General features: G+C 50.9%; 1 protein-coding gene across 1 annotated transcript; it reads left to right on the plus strand.

Annotated features, from left to right (window-relative positions):
• The first annotated feature begins 752 nt into the window (after positions 1-752).
• PRELP (proline and arginine rich end leucine rich repeat protein) lies at positions 753-20,694 on the plus strand. Its single transcript, XM_074977374.1, has 3 exons — positions 753-885; positions 14,154-15,114; positions 20,507-20,694. Exons 2-3 carry the CDS (start codon positions 14,169-14,171, stop codon positions 20,680-20,682), a joined length of 1,122 nt encoding a protein of 373 aa, XP_074833475.1. The 5' UTR covers positions 753-885; positions 14,154-14,168; the 3' UTR covers positions 20,683-20,694.
• Positions 20,695-22,478: the final 1,784 nt, after the last annotated feature.

Consider the following 22,478-nt stretch of genomic DNA (forward strand, 5'->3'; position numbering starts at 1 on the left):
GTCCCGCTGGTGGAGGCTGTATTGGTCTGTGGGTTGGGTTCCTGTGATGAGTGTTGTATCAGTCTGTGGGCTGGTGCTTGCAGTGGAGTCTGCATCTATGGGCTGGGGGTCCCGGGGGCTGTCTCCCTTTATAGACAGGGTCCCCTTCGGGATAAAGGTGGCATAAGATTATTTGGCACTGGGCAAACGCTGGCTAAATAAAAAACACTACAAGTTCCTTCTTTCCCCTTTGTTGTTATTACATTGCCACAGGATTGAAGGTCAATAATAATGACTGGGGAGGCAGCAAAGCCTAGAGGATTTTCCCCTGCTGTGTGGGAGCCAGCCCCGAGATCCTAGCAATTGCTTGGCTGCCTTTGGCAGGGTGCAGTAACAACTGAAGGACCCCAGTTCAGGAGAGCAGCCTGCTGACTCTGGGTTCCCCCTGAACTGAATGCATGTACTGCAAGTTAAGCTTGTGCTCTCCTGACTCCAGTGAGGAATGCGATGTTTCTAAATAAAGGAATCATCTATTTGTTAATTAGCTTTGTTTCAAAACACCATTCCAAACTGCCTCCGCAGCAGAAGGAAATGTTATTAAATGCAAGCCCTTCAGTAGGCAAGACGTGTATGTGTGGATTAAATCCCGAGGAGCTTGGCTGCCAGATAAAGACGTTATTGTTGTCATTTTTCCCTCCTTCCCACCCTCCCTCCTTCCCTTGCTCCCACCCACCCTCTGCGAGAGAATTTTGGAGGAATAGAACCAGGGAAAACACACACCCACACAGAGCTTAGCGGAGGCTCGCTCGTGTAAGAGTCGAAGTGCAGTGAGGAAGAGGAGGGGCAGAAAGAAACCTTCCTGGGAATTAATAGCAGAGAGGCAGGAGGAGGGGCAGGTGCGCACAGGTAAGCTCTGGACAGGCATTGTACAGGAGAATGTGACCACCTGGACTGATTGCTACAACTGAGTCAGCCACCTCCTTTATCAGTGAGCTAATGGTATCATTCACTTTCAAACTTCTGTGAAAGTTAAGACAAGTTCCTTGCTTTTCTTGTCTTTTCCACTATAGATCTTTCTCTCTTTTTCTTTCTTTCTTTCTCCAAAAGCAAAAAGTGTTTGTTGGAGGGAGGGACAGAAGGCGAGAGGGTACCTGCAAAGCCATCAGACAAGCCTCTGTGTGAGATCGTGGCAAATGCGGTAGACTGTTTCCATGGAAGCATAACTCAGGAATCCCGTTGACCCCCAGCTCCCAATCACTACCTTTCACACACCCACTCTCCCCTGCTCTCTCTGACATGTGCATGTTTAGTTCTCAGCTGGCCATGCAAAGCCCCAGTGTCTATTGTAAATGCTAGCTGCACACTTTTGATACTAGCACAAAGCAGGCGTTGCCCTGCATCAGAAAAGACACGCAGACGGGGTGCAGAGTGGAGTAGAGGCTGATGGCAGGCAGGCGTCCCTCTGCTACGGAGTCTTGACTTTTACTTGGAGGCAGTTAACCGAAACGTTCGCTATTCTCAGCAGACATCGGCATGGGTTGATTTCTCTTCCTCTGTGTTGCACAGAAGCGTGCTCTTTCAGATCAGACCACAGAAAATCTTGGTGGGAGTTTCCCTGGGAGAGAACTCCAGACGCCAGCCTGTCAATCTCAAATTGGGGTGGAGGGGGTGTGGGTGATCAACCCCTCTCCGAACGGCTCAATGGAAAAACACCACACAGTTTGGTTGTCCTGGGAAGGAGTGATTGGAGTTTGTTTCTGAGGGGCATAGGGGGGCTGCAGCGCATTCCCCTTTCCTTCAGTCAGCTGGGTTATGACTTGGATTCCAGAAGCTAGATCCCTGGCTCCCCTATGTAGAGAGCAAACTCCAGGCTGGATTCATACCTGGGTGGCTTGGAGGGAAAGGAACCAGGTTCCCTAACCAGATGATCCCAATGGCACAGAATAGAGATTGTGCTGGGCTTTTGGCAAGCTTTCACCCATTCCTTTGATGTCACTCTGTGTGTAGATCCGACCCTGCAGCTGGACAACCAAGCGTCTTAATCCCCGCTCTGGAGGAGAGAATGAAGAAGCATAAAGATAGTAACCCAGACTGCGCTCCCTAGGAAAGAGAGTGTGTGTTTTGTGAGGAGTAGGGATTTGAGTCGCAAGGAAACCTCCTCTCTGTGTGGACTCAGCACTGTGTGGCCTGGGAAAAGGGTGTGTGTGTGTGGTGGGGTGAGGGGCAGCTTCATCCTCACTGTGACTCAGTGTAGGGATGGTGGCTCGAAAGAGAGAAGCTGTTTTCTTCGGCCTGGTTTGCACCTTAAAATGAGATCAATTAGGTGCATCACTCTAGACGGTGGAACGTTTTGCACCTTGTGCAATGTTGGTTGACTGAGCTGATCTCTGCTGAAGAGGTGGATTCGCTACATTGATGGAAACTCTCTCTGTTGCTGTAGGAAGTGGCTGCAAATGCTGTAATGAAGCTGCATTTTAAGGAACCTGAGGTCTCAGCCAGTGTTCCGGTAAGCTGAGCACTTCGGTGGCCCTCAAAGAGATTCACATGCTGCCCAGCTGCTTAGCAGAGGCCCCACATTTGGCAGCTTGTATTTTTGGGTGGTGCACGCTTGCACATGTCTCAGTGCATGGAACAAAATTGATTCTGCACATGGATATTATAAATCAGAGGGAACATTGATCCCAGCACTCCCTTACCAAGCATTTGGCTTGGCCTCTGCTTTGCGTTACAAGGCGAACCACCCAAGTGGGCTGCAGAGGCATGATTTTTATCTACCCTGTCAATCACAGATACTCCAGATCCCAGCCAGCCTGCGATGTCAGGTCCTAGTCATGCAACTGCACTAAAGCTGCTGTTTCCCCAGCCCTGAGGGAAGCATGGTAACACAGTGTGTTACCCATGCTGCCCTGCCCACTGGAGGAGGATACACTGAGCAAGCGTGTCACGAGAGAGCTCCCTGTGTAATGGGGAATCTTTCCTCCTGCTTGGGAGAGCCTGTAATAGAGGTGGGGAGCAATGCTCCCTCTAATCCTTTCCAGCCATGCACAGATTTTTTTTTTTAAATCCATGCACGGAATACATTTTTCTACACGCATCGAGCCATGTGCAAATATGCACCACCAATAGAAACAAACGTTAACTCCGGGTGCTCTGCTAATCAGCTGGGTGGCATTTGGCTCTCTCCTGAGTGGCCGTACAAGCATCCAGCTTCCAGGGAATGCTGGCAGGAAGAGGGGAATCTGCAGGAGCAGATGAGGCAGACAAGAGAGAGCAAATTTTCATTCCCTGGGGAGAGAAAGCTGAGGCCATGTGGAGCTAAAGGGAGGCTCAGGAGCTGCACTGTACTGGCTTTGGAAACACTGATCCCATGATTTCCTCATGCCTGCCCTGCCAGAGAAGCCAGCGATTTAGCCTGGTGGACAGGGGTTTTGATGTGGGGCAAGCAGGGAGTGAGAGACACAGTGAAAGGAAACAGTGTGGGGTGAGCCCACCTGACCCACAGCACAGCTGGGAAAGGGGGTTCCTATGGGGTGCCCCACCGAGGGCCCAGCATGCACTCCGTAGCAGTTAGTGGTGTTCCCAGGATCGGGAGTGTGGAGCTTTCCGTCACAACCTGCATCAACTATGCACCTAAATGGGGAAAAGATGAAGGAGACACTTTGGTTGCATCCAGTTGAAGATCTGTGCCCCTGAACACCCAGATGCATGCACAGAAATACAGGGTCTGTGTTTGTGGTTTACGTGGCTGCTTTCGAAATCTGGGGGCTACAACTTGTTTACAGAAGGAGGCAGGGGTAGAGAGAGGGGGCAGAGAAGTGCTGCCGGAGGGCACAAGGAAGGATGCTCTGTTACAAGAACCCTGGAATTATCCAGCCAGCTGATCCTAGATACACTCCACACAAGCCACACCACAGCCACATAAAACCTTCCCTGCAGAGAAGCCTGCTGCAGCCGAGTCCCCTGGACTGGATTGGCTGTTGGTACAATGGCTCCAATCCAGTGCAAATACTTCGCTGTTTAACTTCGGACATCAAAACCTAGGAGGAGAATTAGATCTTAGCATCGGGCCTCTGTTCTTAAAGGTTCCATGAGGACGCCTGCGTAAGACTGCTGGCCACACATGCTTTCCTTCAGCCCATCATTAAAGACACGTCACAGGCGTCTTTAATATAAACCCTATCCTGCCATTGCGGCTCTTCAGAATAAAGGAAGCCCCTGTTTTGTGTATATTGGGGTCATCAAACCAGCTGGCTGGGAAGCTTAAGACATGACTCTGATTAGCTGTGGTAAATGATGGACCAGAGGGATGGCCAGTGAGAGAGTTTTGCTGTTCTTCTTCTAGGCGTCCCCCTCAGTTTTAAAGGGACAAGGCTGTGGCTCTGTCCTAGTCTGTACATCACAAAAACTAAACAGCTGTGGGTTGGAAAAGGAGCGAGGGGGTCGTCAGGCCTCAGGCATGTAGGAGGGGTGGGAAGTTGGGGTCTCATGAATGGAGGGAGCATTAAAAGGAAACTTTCTCACTGAAACAAAGGGGAAATGGTCTGTGGCACCACAAAAGGAGGGGAGGGAATCATGGAAAGCAGTGTTCCTCCGCCTTTTCAGCTGGCGACCTTCCTCCCCGCCTCCAAGTCACACATTCTCATCTCTCCATACGTTTACCCTGAAAGTAACAGCATAGACCGTCCCAATGAAAGCCGCACTAGGCAGGCACGACTGACGCGCGTGTGTGTTTCGGGAGCCTGGCAGAGAATCCCTGATGTTGAAGGCGAGGGCGGTGTGCAGAGTGGGTGAGCGGGGTTTCCGCTGCTTCAGATTGTAATTCAAATCTTCAAGGCCCTGTAAGGCCCCAGTCAGAGCTGTTGGGACCCCCACAGCAGCCTCCCTGGAGGGACCGGAGGATTGGGGGGCCCTGGTGCTGTGGCAGCAGGGGTTGCTGGCTCCCCACTCGCCACATGGCTGGCAGGCACGCGGCATCCTGCTGCACCCGCTTCTCCACAGCCGCAGAAGCAGAGCAACCCCCCCGTTCCTGCCACCATGGAGAAGTGAGGCGCAGCAGGGAAGTAAAGTTCTGCTGTGGGTCCCGCAGCCCACATGGCATCACGCACGAGGCCCTGTAACTCCCAGCCAGCCTTGATAAGTGGAGCAGGGGAGCAGATGGGGAAGGGATTAAGCCTGCAGCATGGCAGAGGGGGCTGCCCAGGACCCCGCAACTAGGGCACGGGGTGGGCGGGGGGCACAGGTATCCCCCTTCAGGACGATCCTGGCCCTGACTGCCTTGCCAGACTTTCTAACTCTCGTGGTTGCAAGCTGCTGGTTGAGAAACAGATTTTGAGGTTTCAACTGTCAACTTGAAGCGTCCCTCCCCGCACACCGCAGGGCTGACTCAGCCTTTCCACCCGCCAAGGCCCTGAGCACCAGGCCATTTGCTGTAATGCAGGAAGATTGGGGAAACCTGAAAAAAAGAAGTTCCATAGACCCTCTTCTGCTCAAATTCTTCATCTGTGGGGGCTGGGGCTGTATGTTGAGCTATCCTTCCCCATTGTTGCACTGAAGGGCTAAATAAGCATGGGAATCTGGACTGTTTTATTCAATGCAATTAGCTTCTTCTCCACTGGCAGTTAGCAAGTTTCGTGAATATACCTGTTGTTCAACTACTGCACTGTGGATTTTTTTTTAAATAGGGATTGATGGTAAAAATACAAAACTTGAGATGTTCTGCCTATTTGTGATCGATCGGAAAGGTCATGTGCTATCTTTCCAGCTCCTAGACTGGAGGAGCTAGCAGGCAAATAGTTGGATGTGCAAATGTAATATCTGGGTTTCGTGAAAACCTGTGCATGTGAGTTAAAAATTCTTTCTTGCTCACACTGACGCCAATAAATGCAATCACATGAATGTACATGGAAGGCCAATACACAGGCATGGCCAATGACAATGGATTTAAACATCCAACTGTATTAGAGACAACTCCAAAGGTCAAAGTGGCCTCAAAGTTGTTGAAATCTCTCAGATTTCTGTCACACGCCTTCCTTTGGCTGGGTTATTTATTCCACATAAAATTTATTGTGCCTGAAGCTCCTTCTTATCCCTGCATCTTGTTTGCAAATTGACTCAGCTTTTCTATGGCTGTGTTTATTATCTGGAATCATCAGGGCGAGCAGTTTTCATCCTGTGGGTTGTGGGTGGGATCAGTCACCTGAGACACCAGATAGCAGCGCAGACCACCATTGTGTTGGACCTCCTATAAGATCCAAAATACATGCGGTAGGGAGATGCACAGAGGTTACCCTGAACAAGCAGTGGAGTAGGTTACAGTACATTGGTAGCGTTGTTTCTGCTTTCTGGCCTTTTTATTCAGCTGCGCCCCATAGCAAACAATGAAGGTGCTACTTTCCATGCTGCATTTCTGGGTTGTTCACTGTTTGCATTGAGATGTGGATTTTAAACAAATCTCAGAAATACACCAACATTCCCTGGCGTGCCCCTGTGATGTGAGCAGTGCAAATAAATTGCTTTTGTTCACAGAAACATTTGGGAACTTCTTTCTGTGTTATTCAACCATCTGTGGTATGTTCCCTTAAGTGACAGCCACGTCCCCACCTCTCTCACAGCTGGGTTCTGCCTGAGGATCACGAACCTATACACATAACATCACACTCAGTGTCATGGAATGTCTACAGTCAAGCACTACAATTGGAGGTGAACCTGGATTGAAACCTCTGCTCTGGAGACAGCCTGGGCAAGGAAGAAGTACACATCCCACCTTTGTAACCAGCTCCTCCCTCGAAAATGGCTGAAATCTCATATCCCATAACCAACCCTTCTCCCCACCCCACTCCACCCATCTACAGCCCTTGGGGATTTAAAATCCAAACCTCAGTTTTGGGTTGGCATTCAGGGAAACCTCTTTAGACAAGGGTGATGGTGTTGGAAAAGGAGCTGGTGTACTGCAGGGGCTGGGTGAGACCACGGGTGATAGGAAGTACAACATCCCAGACATGAATGTGTCAGTTCTCTGCAGCATTCAGCATCCCCTCCATCACCAGGCCAGCGTACCGCTGAAGCTAATAGCCAGCAGCTTCTTGGCCTGGGTGAGTGTTCGAGCGTTCATGCAAAACCCCTGAGCTGCCAGAGCTTTGATTGAAAGCAGCAGGGGTGCAAAGGTTCTATGGTTAACCAGGCACCAGATGGAAGTAAAGAGAAACAAAAAGGAAGAAGAGGGGGAGGAGAGCGCATGACATCTCTTTAAGGAGGGAGTTGATTACTTAGAAACTCAGGAATGCAACTCGTCGGCTGGGCGGTGGTATTTCAAAGGAACGCAAATCGTCCATGAGTCCAGGCTGGGAGTGGGGATGTTTCCCAGCAGCTCTTGCCCAGACCAGAAGACCCTGGTGAGAGGAGGTGCATGGATCGGGGAGGGGACATTTCAAGGTGCAGAGCCAAACTTGGGAGATGTCTCTGGACGTGTCAGTGAAGAAGCCATTGCCTCTCCCAAGCGAGGGGGCAGAAGGGCTTGTTTACCAGTGGGATTTTCTATTTCACAGCAAGCAATAACAAAACGTTCTGCTTCTCGGCTGTCTGAGCCCTGGCTGGACTGCTCAGGAGCCTAATGCTGTTGACATTCCCCTCCACAGACTGAATGGGAAAGTGACGTTCCTGTCTCAGCCTGTCTGCTGGGTTGGCACGTGCTGCTCTCATCATGAAAGGCAATAAAGTCTGTGTGTGCATGCCCCCAGCTCACACACTCTATGCTTTGCCTTTGTCAGGCTCCCCGGCAGCATTCCTGCCAAGTTTTAACATCTATGGGCAGAATTAATTTTGTTATGTGCACCAAGGCATGTGCAGATGTGCACCACCAAGAGAAACATTTGCTGCCGGCTGTGAGCACTTTGCTTATGAGCTGGGCAGCGCTTGATGCTCCCCTGGGTGGCTGCCCAAACTCTCAGCTTACAGGGAACACCGTTCCCCGGGAACCCTGCCCAGGTCTGTGTGGCACAGCAGCTGAGGTCCACAAGTGAGATGGGACCCCAGCTCAGGTGTGGAGTGCTCAGTGGGATGGGGAGTGCACAGGACCTCAGCTTGTTGTACTCATTCTCAGTGCCTCTCGAAAGCCCTCCTGCTCCTCTGGTTGCTTGCCAGACAGCTGACAGTAGTGTGCCCAAGCTGCTGTGCTGCAAAGAGGCAGGCAAGCAGGCATAGCACAGCGGATCTTTTTTCCCTTCTCTCGCTGGTCTTCACTCCACCCAGCCCACGCCCACTACTGCCAGCTGACTCGAGCTGAGGAAATGTATTCGCCTTGGTTTCACATGCACAACTTCCCTGTGTGTTTCTAGCTCCTTCCTTTGCCACTGACAAACTGGGTGATAATTTGATGAGTTTGCACCTGTTCTTCTTTCAGACCCATCCTGGGATTTCCCTGGCGCCGGCTGCTCATTGTTACTGCGCTATAGGGAGCTATCAGCTCTAAGTCAGTATGGCAATGCCCAGCGTCTCTTTTTTCTCTGTCTCATCTCACTTGATGCCTTTCTCTGCTGCCACCCTTGGACAGCTCCTTTCACCCCTAACCACCTTTCCCTGGCTGCCTGTTCAGCCCCATTCTTGCTTGTTTGAAAGACACAGTCTGAGCAAGGCCAGATCATCTGCTAAATGCCCAGGACCAAGGTTCCCTCTAAGTTTTTTCATCCGTGGGCAGAATATATTTTGTTTTGTGCACCGAGGCACATGTGGCTGTGCACCACCGATAGAAACACGCTGGCGGCTGTGGGTGCTCTGCTAATCAGCTGCACAGCACCTGACTCTCTCCTGGACAACTGCCCAAGTGCTCAGCTTACAGGGAACACTGCCTAGGACCCACACAACCTCTTAGCATGGCTCTAGCTCTGCCTGCATTTTTGCCAGCAGCCAACCCTGTGCACGGGCTTCTCCTCTCTTCCTCCAGGGAAATTGCATCCCCTTGCTTTGCAAAGGGCAAGCTATCCAACACAAACCTTACAGAGGGGATTGATCCCAGCAATCCATTCAGAAAGGGAGGAGAAAGGAATGTAAAGCTCAGGAGGGCAGAGAGAGGAGGAGGAGAGTGCTCTGGGAGTCTTGAATGAGTAAAAACGTACAGGCAACTGCAGGCCACTATGTAGTCTTGTGATATGGGTCTGGTATTGAGTTGGTCTAGCTTCAAGTCTCAGCTCTGCCCTTCAGGCTCTTTGGCCTTGGGTAAGCTACTTCCCACTCTGTGCCTCAGTTCATTATTGTCCCCATCTGTAAAATGGGTTAATGGTCTACTTAGGTGATAAGCTCTTTTTGAGGACAGAACCATCTCTTGCTATGAGTCTATACGGTTCCAAGCACAGTGGAGTCCCGATCTCCGTCAGGGCCACTTGTAATATAATACTTACAGGCACTGGATCAAATTATTTGCTAAGATAAGAAGTAACTGCCCAAGAGCCAGACTTGATAAGCACACTCTGATTACATTATGTTAAGCAAGTTCCCCATAAAGTATCTGAATGCTTAATGGCTGCCGCCAGATTAGGATAGTTGACTTAATGGACCCAGTATGACAAATTTAGCCTGTTACTTCACACATTCACTAGACGTTCTGAAGGTTTTCGAAGCGCCTGATCTGCAGTCCCCATGGGCTGCTTTGTATTTTCAAATCTGGTTTGCGTATTTGCACATGGAGCCAATTATGTCTCAGTACAGAACCATTATTTGTAGGTTGACTACTTGTCAGCCACAATCACAGGCCCTCTACAGCACTTCTGTATGTCACCTTAATGATACCACTCTGGGCTAATGCTAGCTGTACAAGATGGGACCCCGTGGAGAAAGACAATGTCATCTGATGGACTGAGTGCAGGAGTAGGGGACTCTTCTGGGCTCTGCCACTGAGCTAGTGTGACCTTTGGCCAAGTCACCCAATCCTGCTATGTTTTAGTTGCTTCATCTATAAAATGGAGACATACTGATTAGATGCCACTTCCTTAGAGATGTGGAGCGGGTCTGTGAGAATTGTACAGGTGGGATTTTCAAAGGGCATTGGCCTCACTCAGCTCCTATTGAAGTCAGTGGAGCGGAGCTGCGCCAATGTTTAGTGCTTTTGAAAATCGCACATTTAATGTTTATAAGAAGCGATGCAAATTACAAATATTATATTAGTTCTGCGAATAGTGTTATTATTGACACTGTTCCTTGCTACATTGGTGCTTACACGGCCCCATCATATATTATCAGTACAGTTCCCAAATATTAGTGAATTTGGTCCCCCAGCCTCCTTGTAAAATATGAGGGCTTGCAATTCCCATTGTAAAAATGGGGATACAGTGATCTAGGGACTTGCCCACATTCACACAAGAATTATGTGCCGGGGTGGAAACTGAGCTGATCATAACACCGAGATCTCCTACAGCCTTTTTCATCAGTAGAGCCTCACAGAACAGGTCAGGTTCATCATCCCTTTTCTGCCAGTGGGTAAATTTCACCACACAGAGGGGAAAGGGACTTGCCCAGGGTCATGGAGTAAACTACTGGCAGAGCCAGGAATAGAACCCGTCTCCCCTCAGGCCCAGTGTAGTGCTCCAGCCACTTGTAAAAACAAGCAGGATGAGCAAAGGATTGTCTAGGCTTGCTTAATCTTGCCTCAGTGCCAGAGATTTGACTTGGTGACTTCTCAAGGTCCCTAGAAGCCCTACATGTCCATTAACCACACTGCTGTCTCTCAGAGTTTTTCCATTCTAGCCCAATATGTAAATGTAAGATTATCCATGATCCCACCAGAAGCTCCTGTCCTGCTGCTAGCACCCTTTAGCCAATTAACTACAGATTCACTGGCTTCTGGCTTACCTACAAAGCCAAACGCGGTGTGTTAAGGTGCTGCTTCCCCTGAGTTTGTTTGGAAGATGCAGTTAGTCTTATTGGTGACACTTACAATGTTCATTGATGGATGTGTGTAGTCTTATGTATTAAAATTCTCAAGGGTGTTTTTATGATTCATCCCATCCATGGTGCAGCATTTGGTACTGTCGCTTGGTGGCACTGCAGTTAAAATATCTTTAAGAAATTGAAGTGAAATTAATGTTTAAATCTGCCATGGATTTTTCATGGTAGGAGGTCCTGGGAAGCTGTCAATTATTTACAGCCTAGCCATGTGGGTATACTTCCCCCTTCTTCGCAATTCTGCAGTGCATTGTGTTGTCTGTTGCCAAATACATTACACTGTGCTGCTTGCGGCTTGGAGACTTTTATGTAGCTTCCTCCTCCGTAGGTATTTAAATTACTGTAGACCCATTTCAGAACTCGAAAGCCTAGTTCCCACAAGCCCTATGCACTGGAAGCTGGTTTATGATAGTCCTAATCAAGGTTTTCTCTAATTTTTTCCATCCATGTGCAGAAAAAAATTTGTTATGTGCACCAAGACACATGCAGATGCCCAAAGCAACACCAACCTCAACTAACTCATCCCAGCCAGGACTTTGTCAAGCCTGACCTTAAAACCTCTAGGGATGAAGATTCCACCACCTGCTATGGCAATCTATTCCACTGCTTCACCACCCTCCTCTCGTCTCTCCTTTGACCACAATTCAGCAAAGTGTGTAGCCCCAGACTTTCACAGGCATTTGTGTGTTGCTGTGTCAGCATTGCAACACCTAACTGCTTGGAGAAACCAAGACCTTATTTGCAAAAGGGGTTAGGCACTATGGCATCTAAATCCCAAAGAGCTCAGCTACATCTCACTGCCTTTAAAAAGTGGAGCCATCAACACTTGCTGAAATCCCATTGACTCTGATGGGATGAATTTGTGACCTGTTGGCAGGGTGCTTACAGCCTCCACAGGCCCCTGGGCAGAATGGAGAGATGTTGCAGCTCCCTGCGCCTGGAAGGGGCGTGACCATGGGCAAAAGGGGCGAGGGCAGCCCTCCATGCCCCTCCGCCCAAGTCCTCAGAGCTATCCAGCGCATACAGTACATTGCTGCGGCTGTGATTTAAATGGCCCAGGTATCTGGCTGCCGCTCTTGCCACGGTAGCATGATGTTTGTCAGGAGGCTCAGGCCCCTTTTAGTTGCTGGGCCCCTGGGCAACTGTCCCCTTTGTTTGTCCCTCTGTCCCCCCCATCGGTTGGCCGGCCCATCGGTATCAGTGAGAATAGTTCTCTGCAGCCATGTTTCCTCCTCCGCTCACTCTCCCCCGCTGTTCCTAAAAACAATCACACAAAATGCAGTGAACTGTGCCTTCTCGCTCCAGGCCTCCTGTCACATTACCGCTGCAGGGAGCGAACCTCAGGGAAATGCATCAAAGCAAAATGCCATTGTGTGAAAGGGGCCCCTAGCGAGCGGAATAGATTAATGGGCTGCAGAGCCAACTGCACAGAGTGCGATTCCCACAGGTTCCGAGCCCCAGCACAAGGGGCCCGATGCAGGGAGAGGAAGCTGCTTGTCCAGGCACCTAGCAGAGAGCTGCAAGCACTCCACCTCTTGCAGGAGGGGTGATAGCAGAACTGCTCTGCAGCCCCAGCCTGAAAACCTGCTGCTGCATGAAGCAATGGAAAGCTACTTGGCGGGTTGCCTTTCAGAGACATTGTCCTTGTGTGAGTTCGTGACCATGCACAGAGCTGGGCAAGGTGGCATGGCGGAGGGGGATGTGTGTGCTGCAGGAGGTTCACTGGTTGGGACCAGCTTAGCTAAACACCCACAGAAGTCACACCCTTGTCTTCTCAGAACCTTTAGGGTCTGTAATCCAGGGCTGAGTAATGCAGGGGCATCCACCTGGACCAGGCTAGAGGGAAAGAGGGAGACTAGCTGTGCTGCCCAGGGAAATGTGTTCAATCCTTTCTCATATTGTATTATACTAGAAGAGTTACCCAGCCTGCTTTTCTTTATTTAAATTACTGCCCTGGGGTGAGGCTGGGGACGAGGGGTTCAGTACCCAGGCTGCACCAAGGGGACAAAGGACTATTCTAGCCCTCTCTCACCACAGCAGCTTCAGGCCAGGTGAGAAGCGCCTCTCCATGTCTGCTGCAGCTCCAGCTGTGCAGCTGGGTAAGGGGTATGTGTCCCCTGTGTGGGCTGGGGCAGGTCCATGTTTTTCTGCCCCGGCATTCCCCAGCCAGAGTGAGGAATGCAGAAAGCTCTGCACTTTTCCCTTGCTCCCTGACCAAAGGAGAACAGCCAGCAACATTCCTGTACAAATCTGGCTGGTGGAGAGCTTCAACCCCACCCTAGGGAGGTGGGAGGCTTGGGGCTGGGGTGGTCCCATGTGAGGAAACCCCCTTCCCTACCAGCCCCTTTCACTGCCCTGGTGATTTTGTCTCTTTCCTGTATGGTTCTATGAGAAACCATCCCATTCCAGGTATAGCTCATTGGCCTGACCTTGCTTTATGTTGTGATCAGAAGAAGCTGAATAGCAGAGGGGGTGGTCCGAGCTCTTACTGTTTCGGAGTTCAGACTCACAGACAGATGGATGGACAGACAGGCAAACTCTCTCAGATATTTCGTAGATAGATAATACATGGGTGTGTGGGTCTCGGCATTAGTTCACCCTTTTGTTTGGCCTCCTCCTCACCTCACTCCCTCCACCGCATACACACACATGTTGTGTGTGAATAAACACACACCCTGCAGCACACGTCTAAGGGGGAGGAAGGAGCCCTTAGATAAAGGACCATGAAAGCCGTACTGCCCCACAAATGGGCTAACCTCCAAAATGGCTGACCTTGCCACCTGAGGCTAGTCGTCTTGCCCAAGGGCTGATGTAGGACTCAGGTGATGTAGGTTCAGTTCCTGTATCTCGGGTAATCTTTTCATTTCCCTGCCACAGCAGGAGGGTGGAGACTGGCACTACCGGGGCCCACCTGTTTTCCGCTGTAGCACATCATGGTCTAGGCTCCTGGGCTGCCGGTTTGGTTGTTGGGTTTGCATGCAGCTGGGATTGGTCAGATTAGAGCATTGGGTGATTCCTTCTGGCCTTAAACTTTATGACCGTCTGACTTCCTGTGTGAACTTGGGCAAGCCCCTGATCACCCCTTATCTCCCTTCCCAGTCTGGAAATGGAAGGGAATGGCCCTTCTCCTGGTGAAGCAGGATGAGGGCTAGGTTAGTGTTTGTGAGGAGCTCATACAACTGTAAGGTTACCCCGTACCTAGACAAACCTCTTTTTAACAAAGCCCCTTGTGTCCCCTGCAGGTGAATTGCTGGACCATGAAGCCAGCACTCCAATTGCTTCTCCTCCTCACCCTGGTCCTGATCTCTGAGGTCAATGGGCAGAGACAGAAGCCAAAGCGGAAGCCTGGCCGTCCGACTGCTGCGCCAGTAGTGCTGGTTGAGCCAGTCGAACCGACAGAGCTGCCTCCGCCCCTGCCACCGGGCCCCCCCTCTGTCTTCCCAGATTGCCCCAGAGAATGCTCCTGTCCTCCAGACTTCCCCTCCGCCCTCTACTGTGACAGCCGCAACCTGAGGAAAGTGCCCCTCATCCCTTCCAGGATCCACTACCTCTATCTCCAGAACAACTTCATCGATAGCCTCCCAGAAGAGTCCTTCAAAAATGCCACAGAGCTGAAGTGGGTCAACTTGGACAACAACCGCATCAAGAAGCTGGACCGGCGGGTGCTGGAGCAGATGGAAAGCCTCATCTTCCTGTACATGGAGAAAAACCAGCTCAAGGAAGTGCCATCCTTCCTGCCCCCCAATCTCGAGCAGCTGCGTCTGAGCAGGAATTTGATCTCCAAGATCCCCTCTGGGGTTTTCAACAAGCTGGAGCACTTGGTCCTCCTGGACCTGCACCACAACAGGCTGAGCGACGGCGTCTTCAACAAAAACACCTTCCGAGGCCTCAAAAACCTCATGCAACTCAACCTGGCCCACAACACCCTGCGGAAGCTGCCTCCTGGGCTGCCCAGTGCCATCCACCAGCTCTTCCTAGACAGGAACAACATTGAGGACATCCCAGAGAACTATTTCAAGGAGTTCCGTAATCTGGCCTTCCTCAGGCTCAACTACAACCAGATCTCTGACAAAGGGCTGCCCAAGAACTCCTTCAACCTCAGCAACCTGCTGGTGCTGCAGCTGGCACACAACAAGCTCACCAACATGCCTCTCATCAACCCCAAGCTGGAGCACCTCTACCTGAATGACAATTCCATTGAAAGTGAGTGGGAGGGTAGTAGGCAGGCTGGGACTGGAGCAGGAGCAGGAGCAGGAGCAGGCGAGATATGGCCCGTGGGGCAAGTCCAGCCTTTCAGTCTGGCCCTCAGCCTGCTCCTGCAGCAAGGAGCAGCTCTGCTCAAAGTGGTGGCTGCACTCTGTGTCTCTCTGTGCTGCAGAGAGAGCACTTTGTGCACTTCCCCGCCGCTAGCGAAATCTCTCTTTTTCCATTGGCCAGAAACTGGCCAATAGGACCTGAGAGATTGTGTTGAGTGTGGGTGCAGAGCACAGAAAGCCAGATGGGCCAGCCAGCCGCTGTAAGCAGTCTGGGGATGCTGGCAGGCAGGGAACTCTGCCTGCAAGTGCTGCTGGCTGGGAGCTGCTTAGGTAAGTGCCTCCTGGACAGAACCTGCCTTTAGCACCCCACCCCAGCTCCCTCCCATATGCCTCCCCCAGGCCAGAGTCCTCTCCTGCATCCCAATCTCCTCCCCCAGGTCACAACCCCCTCCTTCACCCAAACTCCCTCTGACCCCACACCCTCTCTGGCACCCCCGTCCCTTACCCCAAGCTCCCTTCTGCACCCTACCTCCACCCCAGACCCTGCCCCTCCTCCATAGAGCTGTGCCACCCTTGGCCACTTACCAGAGTCTTGGAGTGACCTCCATCAGAAACTCCTGCCCACTTCTAGCCTAGAGGGAGCCGACGTCCCTGGGAACAGGGTCCTTTTCTCTGGGAGAGCTTCTCTGTTAGTGCCAAACCCACCCCTGGGGTGCCCCTCCCTTCGAAGCAGGACTTGATGCTTGGAGTGAGTTGGGGGCCTTTTGTATGGGGTCGGGCATAGGCAGAGGAAGTTGGGGAGTGTGGGGGGTGTTGTAGCACTCCCAGGTTTTGCACCAGGCTTCCCCATGTCTGGGTCTGTCCTTGCTGCTGGTGACTCCAGCTCTTGGTTCCCCCCAGGCAACTCCCCCAGCATCCTGCTGGCCCCATGAACTTAGCCAGACCCCTGGGGTCCTGCTGCTATGGGCATTGCCAGCCCCCCAGGGTCCTGCCAGCCCTGCTGACCCTTGGGGTCCCATTACCCATTGCCCCACAGGCTCTGCCAGCCCTCAGGGTCCCATTGCCTGCTGGCCCTACCACAGGCTCTGAAGCCCATTGGCTCTGCCAGCCCTGGGGTCCTGCTGCCAGTCTAGGGCTCTGCAGCTGCCCCCAGCTGTGGCCCCAGTGTGGGACAGTGAGGGTTGCCAACTCTCACAGACTGGATGGACCGGACATTATTTGCACCGGGGAGTCCAGTCTGTCTGGTCCAGGAGAGGTGGGAGCCTGGTCTCAACAGGTCTAAAGGGGGAGTGCAGCTCAGCGCCCCCACTCCCAAAATAGTTGTAGCACCTCTGGGGCCAGGTGGCAGCAGGGGCTTTGCTTAGAGAAAAGATGGTCCAAATTACTACTCAGGAGACCTGGGTTCAGTTTCCTGCTCTGTCACAGACTTTCCCTTGTGACCCTGGAAAACTTACTTAGTCTTGCCATCTGGAAAATGGGGATAATACTTGCTTACCTCTCAGGGACAAATGTGTTAAAGACTGTGAGGTGGTCAGATACCACAGTGATGACGAGATCTAGATATGTACCTAAAATAGAAGGAGATAGTACTGCTTAACTTTCTGTGTATTGAGGCTAGCAGGGCCAGGGGATGCAGAGAGGATTGAAGGGAGAACAAGGCAGTGCTGGTGATCACCTCCACAAACCCACCAGGTCCCACTTCACCCAGATTTAGGCAAAGAACACCAATTTCACGGGACAGGTGCCAGCCCATGGAATGCATAAACAGCAAATGTAGGAATAGTAAAGCCCCTTCCCCAGCAGATCCAGATGTTTGTGCTAGTGGAGCTCAGCTCCTGCCGCCTGCTGCCTTGGTTGAAAACATCTGCAAAGGAGGCAGAATGCAGAGCTCCTTCCAGACATTCTCTGCCTGCAAAGAAGAAACATGCAGAGCAGCCAGCCCAGCTCCTCCTAGTTCTGACTGCAGAGGAAGCTGCTTTGGTTCCAGAGCTGCTTAGGACATTATATGCCTGTAAGACATAAACTGTAGTTGAAACCTAGATGTGCATATCACTGGCAGCTTCACAGCTATTCCTATAGATGGCCACATCAGCAAGAGGGAAGCTCATGACCTAATAAATTTGTTAGTTTTTAAGGGGAAAGTTAAAGGAGTAAAAGCCGCTGTTCTGTAGTAACTTTCAAAATAAGGGACATGTCATTTCAGATTTGGTAAATCTCACTCTGTGAGGAATAGTGCCTATTCCAAAATAGATTTTTCAAAACCAGGACTGTGGAGACAGGGAATAGGGGCTCTTTCGAATTAAGCTATTCCAGAATAGTTTATTCTGAAATTAAGCTGCTGTGTAGATTTAGTATTTTGGATTAGAAACAGCGATCTAATCTGAAATGGGCTCTGTGGGTGTGGACAGTCTATTTTGGAATAAGTTTGGTTTATTTTGGGGCTTCCCTATAGTGTGGACATGTTATTCTGGAATAGTTTATTTTGGAATAATAACTCCAGAATAAGCTATTCTGGCATAAGTCGGTAGTGTAGACATATGTACCCTAAGGTGCTACAGGACTGCTTGTTGTTTGCTAGCTATGAAGTTTGTGTAACCCCAAACACCTTACTGAGACAAAATATGTAAGTTGGGGGAAGATTTTCCTGAATAAGAACATCTAGATTGGACCCTTATATGCCAAAATGGGCCACCACTGATAATCAGTCACCTCTGAGGTGGAACATGGCAACTGTCATTGTCAAGGGAGGCTGCACTAAAGTATGTGCATCCAGCTTATGAATACACTTGTGTTTGATGCTGGGGTTTGATCCCCACAAAACAGATAGAGGCGCTAACAGTTTCAAGGTGGAGAATCCTAGTGGGACTAACTTGTCATCACTGAAGAGCAGCAGAAAAGGACAAGGCGTTAGAAAGACCCAGTCCAGACCTTGCTAAAGTAGCTGGAACTGGCCCATAGGAGAGTGAAGAATCAGCAACGACAGATTGGAGCCCAAAAAGGTCAAATAAGCGCCAATCTGAGCCAAGTTTTAACCCCTTGCTGACTGCTGTGTGCCATTATTCAGTATTCGTGTGGTAAACTGCTTGAGGAGGTAGGGCTGCAGGTTAGGGAGAGACCAATTCTCCATTTCCCTATATGGCCAATTGTCAGCTTTTTCTCTTGAGCTTTTTGACGCTTGGTGGCTTTTTTAAGTCCTTGGCTCCTGGAGTCACGTGTTAAGTGAGACTCTCAGCTTTTATCTTCTGTGAAAGCACATTTCTAGCCCCATAGTGGCATAGAAAAGGCTTGAATATGTGACTCTCCCACCATGCACTTCAAAACTCACAGACAGAACCCAGCATTTTTTTTTTTAACATCATGGTCTTTAAGCCTGGCATGACCTGGGGGAGCCTAGGTCAGGGTTTTTACAGGTCTGGGTTTGGCAATACTGATTTCTCATGGTAAATGCCTTCCTCTCCCCTTCCACAAAGTGCCATGGTACTGTATTTCTCCTCTTAAGCACGGATTGCTCCGAACGCTTCCAGGCAGAACTCATTCACTTCTGCCTCCAAAGCCACCCTCCCTCCGGCACCCTTCTCTCTGCCCCACATCACCGACAGAGACACCCTAGCACACTGTAGGAAGTGCAGCTGCAGCGTGAGAGTGTTCCATGCCCTTTGTGATCACAGCAGAGCACAGCGCAAACAGCTGAAGAAAAATAGACATAGCAATACGCCCAGATTAGCTACTTGTGGCTAATGCTTTTTCCAGCCCCCAGCTCTGCCTGCCTCTTGCAGTGCTTCATAATGGCAGCAATGATTAGAAATACTTTGGGCTATTTTTACAGCAACCTGCAGGGACAGGAAAATTATAATTTGCTGTGTCCTGGAAAAATTCCCCCAATGCAGAATATTCTTCGGCCTTCGTGAGCGAGTCCACTGTTGCGGTAACCAGTTAGAAAAGAAGGGAGGGATGATGACTGCTCGCTCTCCAAGGCCTGCTGGTGGTCTGACTTGTAGAAAGGGTTTCTCATTGTTTGCTGGAGGTAATGACCAAGCGGACTCTCCAATGCCTGGCTGATGTTTGGAAGGCTGGCTCCAGAGCTCTGCTGGGGCTGCCTGTGCTCAAATGATTTCGTGGCACCAGTGGCTGATATGAGCTTCCTCGGGTGGGATCGCAGAGCTGGCAGGAGGACTGGAGTTTGCATCAGGATAGCTAGGAGAGGTGAAGTTGAGCTGGGCCACATTTTTTTAGTAAAGCCAAGCACGCTGGATGGATGAATTCTGCAGGGACAGGAGGGACAACACGAGGGAAGCTGTAGCATGCAGGAGCCACCAGAGGTAATTTGACACATGGTACTTGGTGAGGTGAGCCACCGCTAAATTCACCAACAGTGGCCCAGGGATTCCTGTGTTTTGGCAGACAAAAGGGGACATGGGATACCTACATTGCTGGAGTTAGGGGGACGTGCAGGTCAATGCTTGCAGTGCCCCACTGACAGCAGAGGCAACTCGGCTGTCTTGCTCTCTGTCGATAGAGAGGTATGCTTTCAGGCAGGCTGAGGCCCTGCCTCCTAGTCCAGAGGCACAGTTCCCACCCATGTAATGAATCCTGTCTGCCAATGTGAGTTATTGCATCTTTGCTACCCAATTTGCTCCCAGAGTCAGCGTGTCAGAACACCCAGGACTAAGAGCTGCATCCAGAATCCGTCAATGGGTACAATGCGATAGGTGCAAAATGCACCTGCAAAAAGGCCAAAGTGTGCCCCATTTGCACCGAAATATGAACATATTTCCACCCAGGTACTACGGCGACGTGCTCTGTCAGTGCAACAGACGCATAATTAGCTTGTCCTAGGAAAATAGATTTACCCAAAGAAATAAAGGGATAAAGTGAGGAGCAGCGAGGTCTCCTCTCCCTTTGGTGCAGTGAGAACTCCTTCTTCTGCTTCAATTGATTTGAACCCCCTGAATGGGTGGTGTGTGCAGCCAGCTGGAACCAGAGACAACAAACCCCATCTGGTGCAAGCAATGTTCCCTCAGATTTTTTCCATCTGTGTGCAGCATAAATTTTAAATGCACCGAGGCATGTGCAGACATGCAACACCAGTAGAAACACATGCTGCCAGCTGTGGATGCTCTGCTAATCAGCCAGGCGGCACCTGCATCTCTCCTGGATGGCTGTCCACATGCTCAGCTTGCAGGGAACACGACTTGCAAGCCCGTTAGGCACTAAGTTGTTGCTGAATTCCCTAGGGGGTGGATGGATGGGAGGGATGTACAGTGTATAAATGCCCGACGCTGCTCCCCTGGAACCACATGGCTCTTCCAACCCATGCTGTCTTCTCTCTTCCTCTGCAGAAATCAATGGGACTCAGATTTGCCCCACGTCCCTGGTCTCCTTCCAAGACCTCCCTTCAGATCTAGAAAATGTACCCCGGCTCCGCTACCTGCGCTTGGATGGCAACCAGCTGAAACCCCCCATCCCCTTGGACCTGATGATGTGCTTCCGGCTCCTACAGTCTGTCGTGTTTTAACTCTTCCAGCAGTGCCACTCTCCCAGGACTTTGGCTTTGTGCAGAGAACTGACTCCAGTCTATATCAGACACTTGGAAAATATCTTGTTCCCCACATTCAACTCATCCCTCAACGCTCTGTCTCCTCTTTCTCGCTCCTCCCTTTTTGATTTCTGTCTTAAGGAATGACGTACCCTTGCCATTAGGTGCAACAAAGCACCGCCCTGTGGATGCTGCATGTTTCCGATAGGAGTGCACTTCCCATCAGAGACATGCAGAGCCCACATGATGGCACTATGGCCTTCCTTTCACTCCTCCCCTCTAGGTCACTTATTCCCAGCATGCAACTGCTTTTCCTCCCTAGCTGTGTACAGAGACCATCTTCCCGCCATGGGAAGCATCCCCAGGAGGTTCCAGTAGGACCTAGTCTTCATAGGTCTGTCAGCATCTCTTCCCGACTCCAGCAGACAGGGGTACATGAGCTTGTTTTGGGAGTAGCCAGTGATGGAGGGTCTGTCTCGCAGATGGGGGGAGCAGGGGACCCAGGACTTGACAGTGATTTGAGGCAATTATATAGCCATTTACGAGACAAGGTGATGTCATCCCAAAGCTACCATGTCCAGTAAGCAGTCGCCTTGGGCACCAAGATCCCGTCCAGGTCCTTCACTTCCCAGGGCACAAAATTCATATGAGGTGAGCATGAGAATCCAGATCAGGTTCTGCTTCTTTCCAAGTCCTCTCCTTGGCCAACACTGGAGCCACTGACTCTTTGCCTTAGACCGTCCTAGGGAAATCCAATCCCACTCACTTCATGCCAATGAAAGCTTACGAAATCTCCAGGGTTTCCTGGCAAGAGGAAGATTTTGGGCGCAGGCACCATATGAGCATGTGGCCGGTGTGCAAAGCCCTTGGTGGGTTGAACATATTCACACGTCCAGAGGCGAAGACTCATGTAAACAAGCAACTTCGTCCAGCTTCTTGCTGCACCATGCTGGGTCCCATCCCAGCTAGACTCATCCACGGTTCCCCACCACTGAGTCAAATAGACACCACCCAGAAGCTCCCATAACATCCCGAACTAAAATCTTGTGGCTCATAGGAATCCTGGTGGAATATCCCATTCACTCATTCGCACCCCAGTATGACTCTGTGTCCTCCACCATCCCTGAGAACATCTAAATCAGGACTGGATGGTTTCCTAAAAGCTCTACTCTAAGAACTGGGGGAAATGCTTGGTCCTGTTGTGCCCAGGAGGTCTGACTACATGATCATTATGGACCCTTCCGGCCTTGGTATGGATGAACCTATGCAAAATCACGAGGGAGGTCTTTGCTCTGACTGGTGGCCTGCAGCTGGATCCTTCCTAATACATGAGGCCACTTTGACTCCAAAAGATGGTTTTGTGGCCCAGTCACTCCTCACGCCCAGGAGCTTCAGGGAGCTGGTGAGGTGAGGCTCAGCAATGGGGTTGGAGAGAGAGGCAGACATCTCAAGGGAATGGGAGACAGACTGACTGCAGCTCTTCACGTTAGGGACAGTTCGAGCACTTTTGCACGATGGGGTTAAGCCCAGAACTGAAGGCTGGCTGTGGCTGGGGCCCTGTTTTGCCCTAGTAGAGTGGAGATGATCATTTTGTGTCAGGGGAGCAACAGTGGAGATCCGTCTCTTGAAAGCACCCCCTTTTTGCCAGCAGACAAATGGGCCTCCCTTTGGTTTAAGGCACACCACACTGACACCCAGTGGCCAGAGAGGGCGACTTAGGTTGGCGTGCAGTCCTGGCATGCCCAGAGGTCCATTGTTCCTGTTCACAGCTGACT

The sequence above is a fragment of the Carettochelys insculpta genome, chromosome 26, assembly GCF_033958435.1.
Source record: "Carettochelys insculpta isolate YL-2023 chromosome 26, ASM3395843v1, whole genome shotgun sequence".
Lineage (NCBI taxonomy): Eukaryota > Metazoa > Chordata > Testudines > Carettochelyidae > Carettochelys > Carettochelys insculpta.